This window comes from Mya arenaria, chromosome 10 (assembly GCF_026914265.1).
Source record: "Mya arenaria isolate MELC-2E11 chromosome 10, ASM2691426v1".
In the NCBI taxonomy this organism is placed as follows: domain Eukaryota; kingdom Metazoa; phylum Mollusca; class Bivalvia; order Myida; family Myidae; genus Mya; species Mya arenaria.
Genome location: NC_069131.1, coordinates 16622120 through 16644720, shown reverse-complemented (window position 1 = coordinate 16644720; position 22601 = coordinate 16622120). Strand labels below are relative to the sequence as shown.

At 35.1% G+C, this 22601-nt stretch overlaps 1 protein-coding gene across 5 annotated transcripts in view; it reads right to left on the bottom strand.

Moving 5' to 3' along the window:
• Nucleotides 1-288: 288 nt before the first annotated feature.
• LOC128205398 (tudor domain-containing protein 7-like) overlaps nt 289-22601 on the bottom strand; it is a 37379-nt gene continuing 15066 nt past the window's right edge. For all 5 annotated transcript variants that reach the window (XM_052906982.1, XM_052906984.1, XM_052906985.1 and 2 more), the window contains 16 exons: nt 22378-22511; nt 21501-21555; nt 15068-15226; nt 14466-14576; nt 14090-14230; nt 13511-13601; nt 12058-12207; nt 10551-10675; nt 9883-10008; nt 8021-8119; nt 6950-7062; nt 5912-6503; nt 5496-5579; nt 5149-5247; nt 4505-4622; nt 289-1851 (listed from right to left, as the gene is read on the bottom strand). In XM_052906982.1, the coding sequence (XP_052762942.1) occupies nt 1643-1851; nt 4505-4622; nt 5149-5247; nt 5496-5579; nt 5912-6503; nt 6950-7062; nt 8021-8119; nt 9883-10008; nt 10551-10675; nt 12058-12207; nt 13511-13601; nt 14090-14230; nt 14466-14576; nt 15068-15226; nt 21501-21555; nt 22378-22511 (2406 nt within the window). In that variant the 3' untranslated portion in view covers nt 289-1642. The remainder of the gene's footprint in view (nt 1852-4504; nt 4623-5148; nt 5248-5495; nt 5580-5911; nt 6504-6949; nt 7063-8020; nt 8120-9882; nt 10009-10550; nt 10676-12057; nt 12208-13510; nt 13602-14089; nt 14231-14465; nt 14577-15067; nt 15227-21500; nt 21556-22377; nt 22512-22601) is intronic.

Genomic DNA, 22601 nt, shown 5'->3' with positions numbered 1-22601 from the left:
GTATTTTTAATATAAGAATAATACAAGTCTTCAACAGACGCTTCTGTTTTACTCTCATTACATTTGATATATGATTTTCCAGAATTATTTCGGATGATTTCCGTCTAGGGTTCTTAGTTTTTTAATTTTATAATTGTAAACTGACTAGTACTTAATCAATGTCTTTATTTTTTACTTTCATTGGTAAAAATAGATAAGGTAAATGTAGATAAGTTTTCTATTTAGCTTGTATGCATACTTAGCCATATGGAAACTTTTCTAGCTTATGACAATTGTGCAAAACAGGTGTAACATCACTTTCATTTTTATTCAAATCATAACACAATTTGTAGAGGAAACACAATAACTGAATTTTTGACAAACACATGCACTGTCCTGTCATCCAAACACACTCCACTCCATATTGATACACATTAGACTGTCCTCTCACCCAAACATACACTGTACAAGAATATGTACATCACACACAAGAATACATATGCACGTTCCACATAATATAGCGAAACTTTGTCTTAATACATGTAATATACTGGCCCCAATTTCTCAAAACTTCTTAAGCTTCACAGGCTTACAATGTAAGTAGCTTATTTCAATTACGGAAAATACATACTTGAATGGAATTTTGATAAATGAAAAATGGTTTAATTTAACTAGCATAAAGATAATTCCTATCTAAAGTATAAAAACTTTTAAAGAAGTAAATATTATACAAGTTATTGAAAATCAAAAATAGTGAGTTTAGCTGAATCCTGTTATAAGGGACTTAAGAAGTTTTGAGAAATTGAGGCCAGGACAGCAAAATACATTTCAACTATTTTGAATATTTTTCTGACAGTGTGGTTAATGCTTTAATAAAGAGTTTTGAGTTTTGTAATGCAAGCACTGAAATATTTACATAATGTATTTACATGTGAGTACTGAAGTAATCCGTGTGTATTTGTGCTGTGTAACTGTATGTAGCTACATTATTGTTTACATAGCTGCAACCTCAATTCTTTGTTAAAAAAAATAAAACATAAAATATAAACAGTGGATGTGTTTTCTAAAATCCATTTAAAAGCAGTGGGAGTATAATTTGTCATCAACATCAAATTTTAATTATTCTCTATTATTAAAATATTGAATCACACTGAACAAGATGCAAATTTATTCTAGCAAATAAAAGTATTTCCATGCAATTACGATAAGTTTTAAGCGAAGTTTAAATTTCACGGTTATAGTATGATTCTGAGTTTATAGCATAAATATCTTTAAAATTCATGATCAGAGTTAGCACATTTTTAAGCCTACGCAAAATGTACTGTACACTTCTGAATAGAATGTAACTCTACGTAAAAAGTAGAATAGTAGTTCCTTCTCTGAACAGCTTTTTATATGCTAGATAAAACTCGTATATATTTCCGAAAAGCTCATACAAGTAGACTAGGTTAAACATTACCCAGGCAATAAATCACATATTTTAAATGGTAGTTTTGTGTTAAAGAGTGCCTTGAATATACATATCATTCCAACAATGGAATGTGTTGCTGGAATAAAAATCAAACTAAATCAGCCGACCATTTCAGCACATGATTCTCAAGTTAGACTTCATTTCTTAATATAGCCCATTTAAAATTCTATGTAAAGGCTTAAACTGTCAAGATTATAATCGTGAAGCATATTGCAGCTTGACCAGCATTTCATCAACGCAGACGTCGTACTGTTCCAAAGACGTATCAATGAGGCGTAGATTCACCTGCCCCGTCACCGCATCAACGCCCTGTACCAGGCCAACCAGGTCATGATCGCGGGCCAGCTCAATAAATTTATACTTGGCTGCTTCGGACCAAGTGGGTCCTTCCGGCAAAATTCCTGAAAATATAGAGAAGATACCACATATAGGATAACTGTATATTTCACAGACTGAGCCCCAAAATAATATTTCACAAGTGGCTTCATATCATAAGCCCTGAGTGAAGAAATATAAATACTTTGGTGTTCATGAGGTGAAATGTAACGCGGTCTTACACTAAAAGAAAATGAACATTTTTCATTTATTTAATGCTTGTAATACATCAATAATCCACTGTAAAATAAATGAGACAAAATTAAGATAAGGACTATTGTGTGATTCACATTCAGAACAAGAGGCACATCAGTGCCTGTGCTCCACTGGCCAAAAGGTTCAAGCAAAGACCACCTTACGAACATTTTCGTCAAGTTTCATAGAAATACAATCATCAATTTTTGAGGAGAAGTTATTTAAAAAAATTTTTTACTTTAATAGCTCTGGCTGCCATGTTGTGCAGTGGACCGAAATGATTTGGGCAATTTGAGTAAAGGAGCACCAAACAAACATTTCTGTCAAGTTTTATCGAAAAAAGGTCATCGGTTTCGACGACAAGTCGTATAAAGTTTTTTTTATTTTTTAGCTCTGGCAGCCATGGTGTGCAGTGGACTGGAACCATTTAACAAATTTTGGTTAATGACCACCCAAGGAACATTTCTGTCAAGTTTCATCAAAATCTGATCATCGGTTAACATTTAATCTGAATAGATTATGAAGCAAATATCTAACCTGAACAAGAACTGACGAGATAGAATCGACTTGGTGTTTCACTTACACTTTTCGGCCATTTAAGTTACTAAAAATAGCTGTTTCATAAACTTTCAGAATGTCACTTAAACGAAAATTAATGTTCAGTCTATATATACTTTCCTATGAATAAATGTAAGGTTTTTAAATTCATCTTTTTGTGAGAACTTTATGCTTATATGTTTACTCATAAATTATTATTGTTTAAAAATTATTTAAAGATGCTATACGTGAAAAATTAAGACATTATTTTTTTTTCTATTAAAGGGAGGTAATTCAGTAGTAAAATGTAATCAAAGCTATTAAAGCATGGCATTTCTTTTCTAACCATGTTGATATTATTACAGTCTATTCAAGCAAGATGCCTTTTGTTTTTACATAGTACCCATAGGTTCTGAAAAACAAGGAGCACTATTCCCAACAGAAGGATGTCACTCCCTATCACTTCATGAGCATCATAATAAAGAAATGTTTACTCAAACTGCAAGCTGCTCAATTGAAATAGGTATTTACCTCAAGCATACAGTTTTATAATGTGGCAAAATAGTCTGACTACTAGATTGTCATTCGGACTAGTAAAATATGCCATTATGCTAGTCCAACTGGCTAGTAGGTTAAAATGTTTTTCGTGAAGACTGCGGACGAGAAGTCCTTAAAGGTTTTTCTATTTTTAACTCTCGCAGCCATGTTGTGCAGCGGACCGGAACCATTTGGGCAATTTTGGTTAAAGGGCATCCCGATGAACATTTATGTAAAGTTTCATCAAAATCTGATAATCGGTTTCTGAGAAGATGTAGTTTAACGTTTTTTTCTATTCTTAGCTCTGGTGCCCATGTTGTGCAGCAGACCAGAACTGTTTGGGCTATTTTGGTTAAGGACTACCCAAGTAACATTTCTGTCAAGTTTCATTGCAATACGATCATCGGTTTCTGAGGAGAAGTCGTTTAAAGGTTTTTCTATTTTTACCTCTGGGGGCCATCTTGTGCAGTGGACCGAAACCATTGAAGCAAATTTGATAAAGGACCATCCAAGGAACATTTCTGTTAAGTTTCATCAAAATCTGATCATCGGTTTCTGAGAAGATGTTCTTTAAAGGTTTTTCTATTTTTTTGCCCTGGCAGCCATGTTGTGCAGCGGACCGGAACCATTTGAGCAATTTTGGTTAAGGACCACCCAAGGAACAATTCTGTCAAGTTTCATCAAAATCTGCCTATCCGTTTCAGAGGAGATGTCGTTTAAGGATTTTGCTATTTTAAGCTGTGGCGGCCATATTGTGCAATGGACCAGAACCATTTGAGCAATTTTAATAAAGGACCACCCAAGGAACATTACTGTCAAGTTTCATCAAAATCTGCCGAACCGTTTGAGAGGAGATGTCGTTTAAAGATTTTGCTATTTTTAGCTCTGGCGGCCATATTGTGCAATGGAACGGAACCATTTGAGCAATTTTGGTAAAGGACCACCAAAGGAACATTCCTGTGAAGTTTTGTCAAAATCCGCTTATCAGTTTCAGAGGAGATGTCGTTTAAAGTAAAAGTTTACGCACGCACGCATGCACGCACTCACGACGGACAATCTGTGACGACATAAGCTCCATGGCCTTCGGCCAGTGGAGCTAAAAATCAAAGTTTTTGATGACACTGTATTTGACTACTATATGCTGGACCATCAGTTGTGATGTATATGCAAGATTTTCGGTTGCGATGTCTATGTGTGTATTCAGGTCCCTTTCTTGCATGCATGATAGCATGCATTTGCAGGTCACTCTGGTGCAATGTTAGGATGTATATGCTCATAAACATGATCGCAATATTTTCAAGAGGGACTGGCACTAGAAGTTTATTCAATAAGCATTCCATATATTCTATGCCCATAAGAACAAATAGGCAATATTCATAAATCACCTTTTCAAGATGTCATAGAACATACCTCCTAGTTTTGCCGTGAAAGCCATCATGGGAAGCTGTGTGAACTGTGGGACAAGGGTGCGTAACTCTGCTATCATCATGGCTGTATGTTCACCGATGTCAGCCTCATACACAGATACCTGCGGGAATGTATTGAATCATAAAATTGTTTTACATTCCTTGATAATGGTGGTTATTTTTAGCATATTCTTTTATTCATATGCACTCAATATATGTATGACACACAAAGCATCTTTCTCATCTTTATGACATAATGACTAGCCTTATCATCATCATCATCATCATCATCATCATCATCATCATCATCATCACCACCACCACCACATCATCATCATCACCCCACCACCATCACCACCATCATCATTCTCATCATACAATAACAAGATCATCATCATCATCATCATCATACAATAACAAGAAGTTGCAATCTGCTTTAACATGCTATATCTATTATCACAGACAATTTTCCCTTATATGGTAGTTATTGAATTATTTTCATGATACAAACACGATTCAAAATGGAAACTTCACCCACTAACCTTGTGATTAGCTTATACACTTGCATTGAATGACTCATTTAACATTTTAATAACAATGGTAGTGGGTACAATAACTATCACCTAGAAGACTTCAAGCCTTTCTTACCAGATCCTGTCCTACAAGGCTGCTGACCCGGACTCGATACCAAATTCCATCCTTCACTGCCGCGTAATACTGGCCGACATGGACCTCTTCATTAGACAGCTGGAAATGAGAAATATGTATATATATACAGTACATGTATTCTAGATTTGTATTCTTAATGAATACTAAAAAAAAATAAGCTAAATTTTAGTTCTAATTGATGTTATATAGAGTGTTAACATGATGCTTATCAACATAATTGACTAGTCATGAATGCTATAATTGTCCAATTGTCTTTCAAGTTAGGGTATATGGTCAATTTTAGCCCTCAAATATTTCGGTTGAGAGCCGTTAAATCCTTGCTATACCTCAGGCATTTCTGTGTTTCTGTAGAAGTGAAGCATGTCCACCAACAGTTTGTTCAACTTTCCCATCTCGTTGTACGGTATACACTGAAACATGTAGACAAAGTTATTGCAGGTGGCTTGTTTCATACACATTCACATACAGTCAAAACTTGCTATATCAAACTGTGTTATCTTGATGTTCATGTTGTGTCGAACGTTTTTTCGAATGGGTTTAGTTTGACATGTTCTATACTTTGGTGAAATGGAATGTTCCTGATCTCAAAGTAATACGGGAGGCCCTAACAACATCTACATAGCAGGTATTTAATACACTTTTTAATAAGTTGATATTTCCATAAGATAAATTTCAAGGAAATCAGTCAACATGGTTACCAGCTGTAGCTAAGATTCTTAATAACTGTATAACATCAACTCACCACAAAGCTATGAGGGTCCTCCACAAAGTTTACATGAACATCTATATATTCTCCAACAGGGGGTATCACAAATGGAGTGAGGCCACTTGTTGATTTCCCCTCGCTCGATCTGCTTACACTGTCACTATTTATGGCACTCTTGCTGACGTTATTGTTGTCCTGATCGCTATTGTTGTCCTGATCGGCATTGGACACTTTCATGTTTTGTATATCATTATTCAAATCATTGATTGCTTCTGTTCTCGTTGTTGGAATGCTGGAATTATTTTCTATACTTGGAATTCTATTGTCTGATCTTGGACTAGTATTTCTTTTCAAATTATCTGGTAAAGCACTAGGGTTATGTGTTCTTGTTTCTATATTTAGAACAGGGGAGCTCACTCTCCCACTAGTATTGTCTGTTCTTGATTCTATATTTGGAACAGGGGAAAGCACTCTGTTTGGTGTTTGTGATGCTGAAGTGATGGGGGATATAGTCTTTGGTGAGTCAATGCCGCCCCCCTCAGACGCTATTGTGCGCAGGATTGTCTCGTTGATGTTGAGGTCAGAATCTCCGGAGGTGTCATATAGAACCACGGCAGGTATGTCGACTCTAAAAATAGCATGACATGTTACTGAGTAACCATTCAAACATTGATACTGCATGAATCAAAATGCATGTAAAATAGCCCTAACTGGACCAATGCAAGAGTTGTTTTTCCTTCGTTGACAAGGTGACATGACTGGACAACTATCTTTTCCGATATCATCCAGGGGCGATTTCTATAAAGGATTTTAATCTTAACTTCAAGTATCTCACATCTGTATCAGCTTCACAAATGGCAATACTCTTCTTTTTTTCAACTTTGTGTTTATTTTCAATTTTGGCTTAAGTTAAATTCACATAAATATGAACAAAATCTTGAATATATCGACAAATATTTTTTTTAAAACGGCCCTCTTGCTACTAGTATGCATATGCAATGCATGTGTCTTTTTCATCAAAACAAAGAAAACATTCAAAAACAAGAGCCTCATTGCATGCCACTATTCACCTACCTGTCTATGACTTCAGCAACACAAGTCTTGCCCAGTGCAAGTTCACACATCCTCTCCAGAGCGGTGATGTTGGTGCACACTTCCTCTAGACCGTACAGGCTTACCTCTACCGCCTGTGAACACATATGTAGTTGAACAACGCACCTTAGTGTATGTGTGTTATCAAACCTGTCTATGACCTATATAAACTTTTCCGACTGTCATGATGTTAATGCTCATTTCCCAATGTCCATACACACTAACACCAACTATTAACAAGGTTACAAAAGTTGTGATTCAAGTTAACTGATTGAAGGCCATACAGATTTACATCAACTGTGTTCCAGGGCATGTAAGTGATCTGATAAATGGCTTACAGGCTAACATAAACTATGATCCAGGACCCATAACTTAACTGACTCAACACTATTTATTGCTTTGGACCAGCAACAATAACCCAAACAATATCATGGCATTATAACTCATGAATTGTTTGTTCCTGGATCAAGTCAACATTTTATTGAGTTATTAAAGGCCACTGGCCCAAAATACAGAACATACAAGAAAGGCATGAGTTGTGTCAGGGTACCGTAAATAACTGGGTATAAGACGATAGGGGGTATTAGACGCAGGGAAAAAAATCTGTGAAAAGTCTGAGAAAAAAACTTTTAATCTATGTTTTTGGTTAAAAGACGCGTAGAAAAAATGTCAAAATCTTCCGGTAATTAATCAATACAAGCAAAGTGTATATAACAAATCATGATTACTTCCCCTTAATCTTAACTATTAATGTTCAGAAGGAGATGGTATACATAATATGCTAGTTTTCGTAAATCTTCAGATAAACCTATAAAAATCTTCTTATTCCTTACCATTAGAATACCAAATAAATAAATAAAAGCGTATTGACTATGATCTATAAATCTATAATCATAGTCAATAAGCTTTGAAATGAACCATTTTTAGGTCCTTACAAATCAACTAGAAAAAGACATTTTTTTATTCAGAGGCTTGCATGTTCATTGCAGCAAATTTGAAATAATTTTGTTAAGTTGGCATGGAGAAGTATCCCCATCTATCTGTCACAGTTACCTGGTATGGTAGCATCCTGTTGATCTGTGGATCAAGGGCCCGTAACTGCATTGGCAGCAAGTCATCGGTGTCCCCGTGGTCTAGGAAGTAACACTTCACCTAAAATACACATTTTAATATAATATTATGGAATGAATGTTGGAAAGTAGAGAAAACAATAAGAATAACTTCTCATGAACAAAATAGTACAGTGAAAACTCACTAAACCGGACAAGGTCCGGACCGGGGAAAATTTCCGGTTTAGTGAGAATTCCGGTTTAGTGAGGATTTGATGTACGGAGTAAGTTTACTCAAACTATTAACTGAGTTAACCTTTAAAGGGAAATTGAAAATTGGAATAAAATAAAAACACATAAAGATAACATTTATTTTACATCAATGATGGTTCAAGTAACTTGAAATAATGCATAGAATATACATGTATATTCATTTATATATCAATGTACATTACAGATACAGTTTATATCATTGTACATGTACATTGTACATGTATCTTTACGCTTCTAGTGTGATACATAATGTTCATAATGTCGCCCACTGATGATTTTCCGATGCCAAAGCGTTCAGCGAGAATCTGAAATAAATCGAATGAAACATTTTAATGCAGTGTAAAAGCGAAATTTAAACTGAAATTTAAAATAAACAGCAAATTCAAAGATTTCATACAGTAAACATACCTTGATTGTAGGCTTAGGGATTTTCTCAGAATCTCTAATGAGATTCATTTTGTCCTCTAGGGACAGTTCAATTCTTCGACGTTTAGACGGAGGTTGAGACATGATTAAAGAACATGCAAAAGTGATAAACATAATTTTGCGTTTTTATAATCATCTTTTTTCAGAGTCTAAAAAAATAAAACAACTCGCGTAATTTAATGCTTGTTAAGTATGTTTGATAGTTTAATTAACGCACCGCTCTAATTTGATTCACTCATAGAAGTCTTTAGATAAAACAACCCTCCAAAATGATCACTTAATAACCGTTTCTAGTTCTTTATTTTCTACAACAAACAAATTAATGTCTCAATCATTTTTTTCTTTTCACAAGTTTGATTAACGTTTGATTATCGCGCGGCAGTCAATCCACAGCGGAATCATTATTATCGATTATCGAGTTATCACAACATCAAATGTACAATATTTAACGACGCACCGGCTGTCAAAACAAAGTGACAAAGTGACACGCGATTCGCGAATTCCTAATACACAAAATCATTTTGACATGTTTGAACAAATAAACGTCCGGTTTTGCGAGGTAAAATTACATTGACAACTAACAAATTTTCTCGATTTTTTGTCCGGTATCCGGAATTCCGAGGTTCCGGTTTTGTGGGGATTATTTTACATTGAAAAGTATAAGGGAAAAATCGGGACTCTGAAAAAAGTCCGGTATCCCGAGGATTCCGGTTTTGTGGAGATCCGGTTTAGCGAGGTTCCACTGTACCTACATAAATGATGCAAGAATGTGAGTTGATCTGTTCATTTCTGGTTTAACAATCATAATGCTATTGCATGATGAAGCAAAGAAAACCCTGAAAAACATCATAAATTCAAGACACATTGGCTCGATATCGCTTCAATAGTTATACTTGTTGGCTCGAACTGGATTAAAAGGACTGATCTTCTTTTTTGTACTATATGTTCATAAAAAATTGGATCGGATGGCATAATCACTCGAGGAATGATATTTTTCCACAGGGTTTCAACTGTACATGTTTTTTATTCGAAGTTAAAGTGCACTCATTCAGTTTCACAAAAAAGTGTGCACTCTACAAACATAAATAATTTAAAAAGAGAAACAGCAGTAAAACCAAACTTAAGATTTCCAAAAATAGTTTCATATCTAAGCCCTCATGACCTCACCATTTTATCTCCCTTGGAAATGACCCTGACCCTATGGAAGAGGTCGTCGTCCATGGCAACATATGTGTGGTTCTCCAGTATACGTGTCTCATCTGGGCTGCTCCTGAATGCATCCTGTAGCTTAGACTGAAACAATGTTGATTAGATAGGTAGAGAAGTTTTCATTATTTTATATAGCATTTAATTTACCTTCAAAACCTGTTGGCTCGAAATTACTGTGCTCGATTTCCAAGTTGGCTCAAACTGGATGTAAAGGACCAATTTCCTTCCACTGAAGGTAAGCATTCCCGCTTGGCTAAAATTTCCTGACTCTTAAGGTATTTTTGACTGTACTTGTGTCCTGAGAAAGTGTCCTAGTGTGGATCTACCCACAACCTCTTGGGTGAGAGGTTTACACATATACCACTTATATAAATTTTCAAATCATTTATTAAACTCCTTATTGATGTTTCGACCTTGAGGCTTTTTTAATATACTAACAAAGAAACACTTTTTACATTTGGGACTTATCATGGCAAATAACATATAGAATGACGTTCTACAGGAAATGATGTCATAATATAAAACTAAGACAAATCGACACATGAGGTAACATCACAAATCAGTGACTCTGTTTCAGTCAACGCGTACTAATTTCTTGAGCTCAATTATGACTATTCTAAACTGACCTGGTATGCATCTAGTTTATCACTAAACTCCTCCCCAACCAGACGTAACATGACAGACTCAGTGGAGGAGCTGATGTATGTTATATGCACGTCCCATTCCTTGTCCTCTGGTAACAACAGCTCAGCTACAAACAACAGACAATACATATAAATCACCTCAACTAGAGCTTACAAATCCATACAATGGCCTGTATGATATTGTACATTTCTTTTCCTTTCCAATCAAAGATACACTCTTACTCCCATAAAAGCAGTACCATAATTAATACAATTGTTTTAATTTACTGAAAAAGATAAATAAATATCAAAAACAATGGTTCTTATGAAGGATACCTTGTTTAATTTGAAAGAAAGGTGAAGAAAACATGGTATTTCTATCTTATGAGACAATAGTTGATCACTGCAAATCTTTTAGGACTCACCAATCATTTAATACTTGTGCGTTTTCAGCTTTTAAATACATGGTTACAATCTTGTTATCAGTTATTAATATTTTCCATTAATGCATCATTTAGTATTTAAAGGTTAACCATTCAAAATTTATGTTTGTCAGTTATAGATGTGTTTGTATTGATTTTAAATACGAATATCACTTGAACTAACATATGTTTATATAAACTCAATATTCTTTTAAACATTACCGAAACATGATGTATAAACATGATATATTTTCTACATGTATGACATCCTTTTTTATCAAAGTCAGTAGCAAACAATTGATTCAGACCTAATTCATGTTGGTATGCTATGTGGATGTCCAACTCTTTTTCTCTAAGTGACGTTTTGCATAATGGAAGGTATTAAGTCGCACAGACAATCAGTAACATGAAGCTGGTCATCATACAGCCTTTCACTTGACAAATAAATGGATTTTATATTGTCAATATGTAATAACACATGCTTGTATATTCAAATGATTACTTTGACCACTTCTGACAAACAACCTCCGACATGTGACCAGGCGGAATGAATGCCCACTCGCGTCATATTAATTAGGCATAAAAAAATACATTTTGTTCCGGTTACCCGACCCTACCTATGAAATAGGCACCTACCCTACCGTTGTTATAGTGAGTTGGTGAAGAAAAAAGCGTGTGTTTTATTACGTAGTTTAAAACCTTTAAAACTTTGTCTAGTAAAAAAATCACTTTTAACACCATTCTCCAATGATTACAAAAACGTTCTTATATAAAGCGTAATAAAACAAAAAAATTTTTTTTTGAAAAGCTTACCTACTCTACCTGTTTTGGAAAAGGATGTAACACTAACCAAACCAATTTTGTTGGTTAGTGGTCACCAAGCCGGACAAGTGGGTTTTCTCCGGGTTCCCCCACAACACAAGACCACACTCTCGCGCAACATCGTGCCAACGAGAGTGACTTAGTATAAGCTATCATAGCTTCCTTCACAATCGTTGTAAAATATATAATGTTTAAAGTAATTTTGTTTGGCCTGATGCAACCACACTACAGAACTCAAAATGACTTCTAAGTGAGTAACATTATACCTGGATGAAGGCCTTCTTCGCTGATTTTCTCTTGTACATCCTCTTCTTCCTGCTTACACGAGGCAGCGACCCCGGCTTTAATAAGCCTCTCACTGACACTAACTGTCGGGTCAGACTTCAGATACATGTCAACTTCAACTGCCAGGTTTTCTATGAAAGCAAATTTAGTTTACATTTATCATGTGTTGACAAAATCTCAATCATTCATTAAATTAACTTAAAACCAAAAGCACCACATGAAAAAATCTTAATAATTCATTATATCATCTTCAATGAAAAGCACCACATAATGACGTTCAACTTTTTCAATGTGTCTCAGCTACAAAACCTTCAAGGGGCATCAGCATTTATTTCCTCCTGTTTGAAAATGGGGATCACATTGGCTTAATGATAGAGCGAAACTTAGGGCCCTTCTGGTTCTCTTAGAAAGTATATTAATATGGTAGATTTTAATTTAGTCAAATCACATGTTATGTTTATCAGAATGCATTTTAGAGATAATGTTGGTTAAAGGCTGTGTAATCAAATTTGGGTTGAATCAAGGCCTTTTTATCAGTAATCGGTATGTGAGAAGACCCTTTTTTGGTGGTAAAAAAGTATTCTTCATTTTTTTGAGAAAAACTCTCAGGGTACTTTTATGAATAAAGTAGTAAATTTATCACTCCAGAACATAATTTAATTAATGTATCCGGAGATTCTCATGATATAACAATATTTTTTTTTATTTTTTTGAAAATGAGGATTTTCAGAATGCTATTTGGTGAAGAAAAAAAAAATAGGGTCTGGCCCAAGGGGAAGTGGCCGGGATTTGTTACAAAAGAAAGGGTAACAAGGCCTTGTGGATGGGCTGTTTCATTGTATGATTTCTGGCTGGGTTGAGTGCAATGAACTATTAAAGAGTGCCAGTAGGGCCCTAAATAGCTCATCAAGCCACTGCGAAGTTTGATAAGTCCGGGGACTTGCAGATTGGGATAAAATGTGTCAATTAGACAAAAATTCAGCGTTTCAATTTTGTGTTGAAACGAACAAGAATGCTTCAAAGTATGGTCAGAAAGTATGGTCAGAAAGTATGGTCAGAAAGTATGGTCAGAAAGTATGGTCAGAAAGTATGGTCAGAAAGATAACAAAATGTGATCAAGCTTGTCACGTTAACAATTAATACCGGTACATCAACTCTAACATACAAAAAATGTTTTGGGGGCCAAATTTCTGTCCACTTGGCATGAAACCATCAAGAAATATGTTAACTTAAGAACTAAAAACCTGATATGCATCAAATTCTATGTAAATACCTTAACATATTTTGGTCATATAATTGATATCCAACAAATATTGAATAGCAATTCTTACCTTTTTTTCTGAAAAACGGACAAACTAAAATTAAAATAATTATCTAATAACAAAGAGTTCCACAGAGAGAAAATAACAATCCTGCCCTTCAATCCCCACCTACCGTAGACTGTCATGGGCACAACCTTGAGGGCCTGCTCCTCCACAAGCTCAGCAAACACCTTACAGGCCTGGTCACTCCAGCTGCTTGCCCCCTGCAGGATATATACACAACCAGGTTATAATTTTGAACCAGAATGTCATTGTAATAGTTTATACTAATTTGTTTTAGCTCGGTTCTCACAATACTGATTTTCTGGGTACTGAAGTCCCTTTTTTTCACAGCTATCAGGAGGTTACCTTTGTGGGGGTCAATCTCACAAACCCTTGAAAAAGAGGCTAACACCTATACTACTAGAACAATCTCACAGTTGATGTCATGTTCATGAATGACTTAAAAGCGGAAAACGAACTGACAATCTTTGGTTCAACATAATTCCTTGTTTATGAAGCTTAAATTTCACATATCAAATCATTTTTTACAATCATAACTCTGATTTGAGAACATGAAGGCAATAAACGCGTCGTTTGCCAGGTTCTATTGACCTAAAGGAAGTTGTGCAAGGCTAAATTTGTTTAAAATCCTCGACTTCAACTGTGAACCCAATCTTACAAACACAACCCTTACAAACACAACTCATACCTGCACAGGTTCGATGCCATAGAGGCAACACTGTATAGACTGGGCAGGGTACTTGGAGGTTGCCGGGGACAACCAGCGAATGTCCGCTAGCTTCACGATGTCAACATTACCGTAGTCCACAAACAACAGCTCTGCACTCTCCTGTAAGATTGATTGAAGTACATTCTACCTAAAGTTTATAGCTCATTTGATAACAATGATTAGTCCATTTCTGATCACATGACCTTAGTTTTTCTGGTATATTATAATTTCTGATCTCCATTTTAAAAAACATTTTTTTCAGAAAATGTACTCTCGTAAGATTTTCCTGTTTCCGTAAACTGCAAAAACAATGAACTACAATTTACTTCATGTTGTCCTATTACTGCCCACTGACCTTGCCATTGACCTTGCTGACCTCTGCGCGGGTCCAGAGTCCATCTCCGCTAAACACACCCGCACAGAACTGCCCAGGCTTCAGGTTGCTTTGCTCCACTGGGCTCATGGTCTGCAGGGAGGAAAATAAGTAATGTTTAGTGCTTCCATGTTTCACACAACTTCCAGCACTGACACTGTCAGATGAACATGGCAAGTTACAGATCAAAGTTTGCCCTGTAGTTAGCAACCAAATCATCCTAGGTAATTATCACATTCATTAATGGTACTATATTGCAGAAATTGCTAAATGTCAATGCTCACCCCCCCCCCCCCCCAAAAAAAAAAACAGGATTATTTTACATGGGCAGGGGAAAATTATAGACTTTTTCAGGAGGGGAATTGCGCCAAATTTCAGCCACAAAAAGGGCAGAAAAAACCCACACTGCAAAGCATTTAAATCATTCCAAACTACTTGACAATGTAGTTGCAAAGCCCTCAGATGTAGTCAACATCCATACTGGAGTCATCATGCTGACAGAGTAGGCAGAGCTTCCCTGCATCAATTATGTGAACCAAGAGAAATATTGATATCTATATGTACTATTTGCTGAGCTACACTACCTTGCATTCTTGTTGCAATGTATCACAGATGTTGTCAATGGTGGCACTACTGTCTTCACGTTGACAGAAGAAGCAGCCGGGCGTGTCTACAAATGAGGTGTACATTATGACCTCACCCTCGCTGTCACGTATCAATGCCTCCCGGGGGATCGTCAGGGTCTACAAAGTAAATTACAGACTTAGATAACAGAAAATTATTTACATATTTCGTAACCCCTTTCCTTAAAAATGTTTTCCATTGTACACAAAGGCTTTGAAAATTGTCATTGGTGCAAAATATGTAATTTTTCTTCTTATCTGAACAGAATTGACCAAAATATTCCAAACTTAAGATTTTACTGTTTATTTCCAATTGCAGAATACTGAGAAAAGCTACTGAGAATAATGTAATCAAAATCCTGAACACTTTCTTGGACAATATTGGAAATGAAATATAAGCCTCACTCAAACTGTAAAAATACAATGACTGTGAATAAACAGGCATTAACAAAAAATAAATAGAAGACTCGGAAGTTTGCCTATCTGAAATCAAAAAGAAAAGAAATAAATGTGGGCTTCTTGCATAAAATTATTTTTATTTTAATGTAGAAAAACAGTTAACATTGAACTATTTTTATTTTAATACGTAGTTTCATTTTTTTCGTCTGTTTTGCAAAATGGCATTGTTTGTGAACATTTCTATATATTCTCGTATATAATATTTTTTTGCACAGTTTGTATATAATTATGTTTTCAAGCCAAACCGTGTCTACATTTGGTCCTCATCCTTAAATGCATTTCTCACTGTGCAATTCTTTGAGGATATGGGACAAATGCCTATGTGTATGCAGACACATGGAATAGATCTATTAACATTATTAAACTCTTTCATTGTTCTGCAGATTGAGGGTGTACACTACAAACAATGCGCTTTTTTGCAGATTTTGCTTTTCGTCGCAAATTTTCCTTACTGCGAAAGTTATCTCTTTAATCTTTTTTCATTATACCCCGCAATATAAGCATATGGCACATCACCTTTTTTCTTTAAATTGCCTTGTGTCCTCCTGCGTCCAGTCAACGCTTAACGCGGCATTGCAAAGTATAAGTTTATGGTAAATACGGCTTTATGGTAGCTGTTATCAATTTTCTTAAGGCTATTTTTTTGTTCCAGTCCTATAAATATAATTCTAGCCAGTTTTATTTAACTCCTACCAACCCAACCTGTAGTCTACAAATAACTTGATTCATTCTCAAAACACAGTTTGATCCCTGAAAATAATGCTTTGCAACTGGGAGAGAATTCAGACACTATTGTCACCTTATTTGCCCTAATCTAAATCTATGCCAAGTAAATGCTTGCGGAATGCATGCATACAGAATACAAACCTTCAATCACATTTCTGGAAACACAATCACCAACTAGGTGGTGCAACTAACAGTTGTATTAAACAAATCTAACTAAACAGGAAAACTGAAAACAAAACAAGTCATTCACAAACTGGGATTCAAGGCGAACTAAAACATAAAACCACAACAACAACTAGATCTATTGCAAAGAAAACCTCAAAATAGTATGCTTACTGGAGTCAAGTGTTTTAAACCAGAAGATATTGGCGGCGTAGCTTCCGCTAGGCTGAAAGGCCCCAGCCTGCTCATCAATTTGCCTTTTTTTCATTTTTTTTTATCAATTGATTTAGATAAACTGGTTTAGAAACTCTTTATTTGTCTTCGATTCTTTTAAGCCAATTTATCCTCTTGATTCACCCCAAAGTGCACCATTTGCAAACTCCACTTTCAAAAATTTCAGCCGAAACCCCCTAGTTTTGTGCCTTCACATCAAATTGGCTCTATCTATACCCCTGGATACTTTCACATGCAATTAAATATACATACTAATTTAAATTTAAATTTCATTCTGCCAAAAGCAATACATTTTGAACATTCCCCATAAGGCATGCAGTTTCTACCTGCATGATAAGAGCCTGTCTATTTTTAGTATCAAGGTGAAGGTCATATAGATCCTTCACATAGGCTTCAGGACTCATTGCTTGGGTATTGTTGTCAGGAGCAGGCTTTTGTGTTATCTCGCTCTGTAAATCAAGAATCTATCTAACAATAAATAAAAAAAAACTTAAATGAGGAAGTCATGATTTGCTCACTATAATGATTACATTTCATACATCTGATGTTCTAACAGCTGATAACTGTCAATCCTGACAAATAGCATGGGATCTGTTTTCATGCCTCAAGCAGGGTCAGGGGGCTTTGGTGATTTTTCAAATTGTTTCCAAAGTCATTTATTCTCATTAATTTTTAAGGTACTTCCTACTGTATTTTTTATGCAAATGTCCAAGAAAAGAAACAATCTGTACAATTATACAATAGTCTGTAGTTAATTTTTTTTAATCCTGATGAAGGATTAATCCAATATTTCAAATTCCTGTGTACATGTTGTTATTACCATGTAAGAGAATGGGAATGAGAGGGTGAGAGGGGCTATTGGTATAGCCTTGGCTGCCAGCCTGTCACCCCAGAGGCTGTGTGTTCGATCCCGACCCAGGTGTATTTCCTCATGGTCTCTCAAAATATAACCTTGGGTGTTATTCAACAACCTTCTTAGATTAAACTTAAATTTAGATTAAAAACTAATTGTTTTGATTGGCTTGCATATTTAGCTGACTAATAGGCTGAATGGAATCAGTGAGGCATGTCTAAGGATAAGGATAATATCAATATTGAATACTGGCCCAGAACTCGTTCCTCCTGCCCAGGAGACAGACTCGAGAGTGATTCTATATATAAGCTATCAGAAATTAGTATGAACTAAAACAAAACTTTGAGAACTTGAAAACATTGAAATTAAATACAAGATCCATGCAGTCACCTTATGGACTTTGAAGACTACTGACTTAATGGCAGGGCGAGGTTCTGGAGGTGGGGGCTGAAATAATGACAAAATTTTGTAGGTGGTCTTGAATATGAGTGAAGATGTTTCTTCACTCATTGTTGGGCAAGAACACAGTCTTGAGGGGGAAAGCTGAGTACCCAGAGGAAAACTCACTTGTCTCGCTTGGTGACCACCAACCAAACTCAACCTTGTCCCAAGGCACAGAATCAAAACCAGGACACCTTGGTGAGAAGCAAGTATGCAAACATTTACAGTCAATAAGGAGCATAAACCGACTTTTATTCAAGTCAAAAATATAACTATTAATTTACATTTGTGTAATGTTACTGGTAACAATAGTACTAAGTTTCATGATAATATTTCTCGATAAGGCCAAGATAAATGAATCTCAAAAGGCGTCCGAGTTATGGCAAAGGACAAATATTTCGCACAACAACTTCATTGACACTAAGGCAATCACAATACCTTGTCTTAGATTCTTCGAAAAACAAAGAAGATTATACACAAGAGAGCCATAAGCGGATACTGTAATGCTCAACTGATAATAATTTTTGTTCTCCGTGTTATAAAAGGAGATAACTCAAGAAACACTTTAGCATGACAGAATAGAACTTAACACTTTTGAGACCAAATTGTGCCACTTTATGCAAAATACCGGTAGTAACAGTTATTGAAGTAAGATTTCGTATGTATTGTAAATGTGATGTTGTATCTAAATGTAACACAACTTAATTGCTGGTCACCTTTTCGACCTTGATGACCACAGACCTCAGTCTTACGGGAGCCCTGACATTCTGAAACAGTTGGAGTATCAAATACTACAATTATGTAAAAACAATTATATTAACAACAACATACATTTACATTAACGTGCATCCAATATAGATACTGAATGTTCGGCTAATTTAGACAACAGCACTGCAGTGCAAACGCCAATACTCGTCTCGTGTTTAACTTCAGTCAAAAAAGGGGATAAACTCAACATTTATTGCAGCCAGAATTATGGGCCTTGCTGTACATGTGTGTATTGTCTCCGGAAATAAAACAATTGATGAGCTAAAATTGGCCTAAACATAAAATCCATACAACACTACCATCAGCCAAGATCAAGTAAAAAGAATGTTTTCATAAAAACACAATCCAAACAAAGCTAAAGTAAATGTTAATGCTGCAGTGAAGCAACTAAAGTATTGACAAGTTCAATACTAAATACTAACTATTAGAGGGTTCTCACAGCTGATAATTGTCAATCCTAAAGAATAGCTCAAGTGTGGGGGAGTCATGCTCAAAGCAAGATTACGGGTCTTGGACCCCTTTTGAAATTGTTTCCAAACTCATTTATATTAATTTGAAGGAATTTACTTCAGAACTTTTTTTTTCTGAATCGGTCTGCGCAAAAATCTTTAAAACAGTACAATAATCTGAAACTCAGATTGAAGATGGTAGTAAATATGGGCCCTTAACTTTAGAACCCCTGTCTGAATCCTGATTTTAAGAATCCCTGCTATTACTAAACAGAAGAGGTAACTACAAGAGAAAGGTAAAATAACAAAAGTCAAAACATTCTAAATACAAACACTGCATATCAGTTTGCTGCCTTACATTAATTTTCAGTAGACACACAAGAAAATGATTACATAGCTCTAGACTTTCATATATAGATATTCTAAAATTCACATTGCATGAACCACACCACATTTTGTCATCATCGGTTTTTTTTTCTGCACTCTGATTGGACAAACTTGTGTCATCATTTATTCAAAAGCAAACAATATTTCAATATCTGACACCCTTTTTCACGGACGCATAACGCTGATAACATAGTTTCACCTAAAAATACTTATAACTTCAAAACTAAAGTAAAATACGCCCAAGGAATAATCCTGCATGAAGAAACAAAATTTCATTTCAATTTTTATCATAATCACTGAAGACAAATTATTGTCATCAAAAGTCCACTATTTTTCATGACATTTATTAAACACCAAGACAAACACCAACACATAATTTATATTATCTCATAACAATGCCTGTTTCAAGTCTTATACACTTGTTGCATAATTCCTTTATATTTTAGATTGACTTCCTTTTGCCCTATTAATTTAGAGCTGGCTTTTTACGAAAAAATAAATTAAAACTATGAATTAACGAGACGCCAATGCGGCAACGCCGCATTAAAGACGGATTTTTTATTTGACGATGCAATTTTGCAAACCTAGGATTTACGCTAGTGACCTTGTATTTTTAACCAAAAAGACCCATATATATACTTATTGGACATATCTTTCATACAAAAAACCTGATCAACAGAAACTATTCCATTTGTGTGAGGAAACATTTTATAAATACATCAGCTTTTCCAATAAGATATGTCCCAGAGACCTAGTTTTTGACCCTAAATGACACACTTCATCATCTAAGATTTCATGTGTACACACAAATATTTTTAAACTTAATAAAAAATTTAATTTGAGAAAAAAAATTATGACATCGGGAAAATATTTCCTAAGATTTGACCTAGTGACCTACTTTTTGATCGGAGGCGACCCATATTCACAAATGTTGAAGACAATATGTTGAAAAATATTCTGATCAAGTTTCATAACGATTTGACAAAAACTAATGATTTTTTATGACTGTGGAATACTTTCTTCTAAGATTTGACCTTGTGACCTAGATTTTGACTGGGGATGACCCATATTAAAGAACTTTCAAGATATTATGCAGATAAATATTCTGACCAAGTTTCATAAAGATTTGACAAAAAAATAATGAATTTATGACATGGAAAGATTTTTCTAAGATTTGACCTAGTGACCTAGAATTTGATCGGGGATGACCGATATAAAAAATAAGCAAGTTAATATGCAGACAAATATTCTTGCCAAGTTTCATCAAGATATGAAAAAAATTGTTGAATTTATGATGTGGAAATATTTTTCCTAAGATTTGACCTAGTGACCTTGATTTTGACACGAGATGATCCATATTAAAAAATATGCAAGATATAATGCAGACAAACATTCTGACCATGTTTCATCAAGATTTGATAAAAATTGTTGAATTTATTACCGTGAAATATTTCTTCTAAAGATTTGAGCTAGTGACCTAGTTTTTGACCTGAGATGACCCATATTCATATATATTCAAGATAACATCATGAAAAATAGTCTGACCAAGTTTGATAATCATTGGATAAGAACTCTTGATTTTATTACATAAAAGGAAAACTTTAATGCAGAATTGTTAATGCACAACTGCCAGCCCGGTTTTTCGCCATTCTATAACCCGTAATTTTTTTATGAAAAATCCAGCTAAAAAAATGTGTTATACAATAAAAAACAACTCATATACGTTGCCATTAAGAATAACAATTTCTGAAACTATTAACAGAAGAGTTTAAAAGCTTGTCAAAGGCATTAAAACTGTACCTTAACTGGTTTCATAATTGTTTGTATGAAATGGCAACTCATGTAAAATCCTATACAAAGAAGTACTACAAAAACATGGGAATATATATACACTGACTGTGCATGTACCACTCACCATATTCTCATCCGGTATGATCGGATACACAATGTCCCTGTCCGTGTTGGCCACACTGAAAACAGCATGTTGGGAAGAATAATCATTAAAGACAATAAGGGAATATGAATACCCAAACAAAACTGTGTTTTCTTGTCTTGTTATGTATGGTTTCTTATATGAAACCAGTGATTCCTTTTTTGAAAAAGCAGTTGTCTACCCCATTGTGTGGTCATAGATGAGAAATAATAAATGATAGACATGAAATTGTACTTCTGGACTGGAGACGAACAAACATAGGGGTCATCTACTAGTACAGATGGACTGACTGACTAACAGGGCGAAAACAATATGTCTCCTGTATCAAGCTTGGCACAATACAATTCTGAAATAACAGTCAACTTATGTTTCTTTAAGGCCAAGGTGATATAGTTGTACAACCAAAAAATATTATCCAACCAGATTTTATTTTCTCTAGGCCTCTCAAAACTTGGGCCCGAATTCATAAAAGTCACAGTTCTAAGTTTAAGACTCAGGTCTCAAAATTGCCTATATTGCTATTGTTGTAAAATAACACTTGAAACAGCATTAATGATCAAAATGGCTTATTTTACAAATATCCTGATCTACACTCAGGCACACATGTTTTGTCAAAAACATGTATAAAAAAGCTATTTTGAAACAATACAAAATTCGTTATCCTGGGCCTGAGTCTCACACCAAGACTCAAGACAATCGTGAATATGGCCTCTGTACTAATTTGAGCCCAAGAGACAAATTAAAGTTTGATTCTAGTAGCTATCAAAGTTTCTGCATATATGGGTTAAAAATAATTTTTTACTTATAAGCCTATAGGCTGCATTGAAAAATGTCTTAACCCCAGTGCATTAATACATACAATTCCACTAATGCTATATCAGTCCAGGACTTGATCATGTCTATCAGGTCAGCGGGCGGCTCCTCATTAAACGTCTCCTTGTACAGCGGCGGGATTCTCGTGCCCCATAAGCCGTTCTTCTTTGTCTCCAAAATCTGGGGGAAAAAACAAATAGTTAATAAAAGTAATACATTGCATCATAGTAATAAGAACTTTTGAGAACCATTGGCTTTATCTTTCAATGT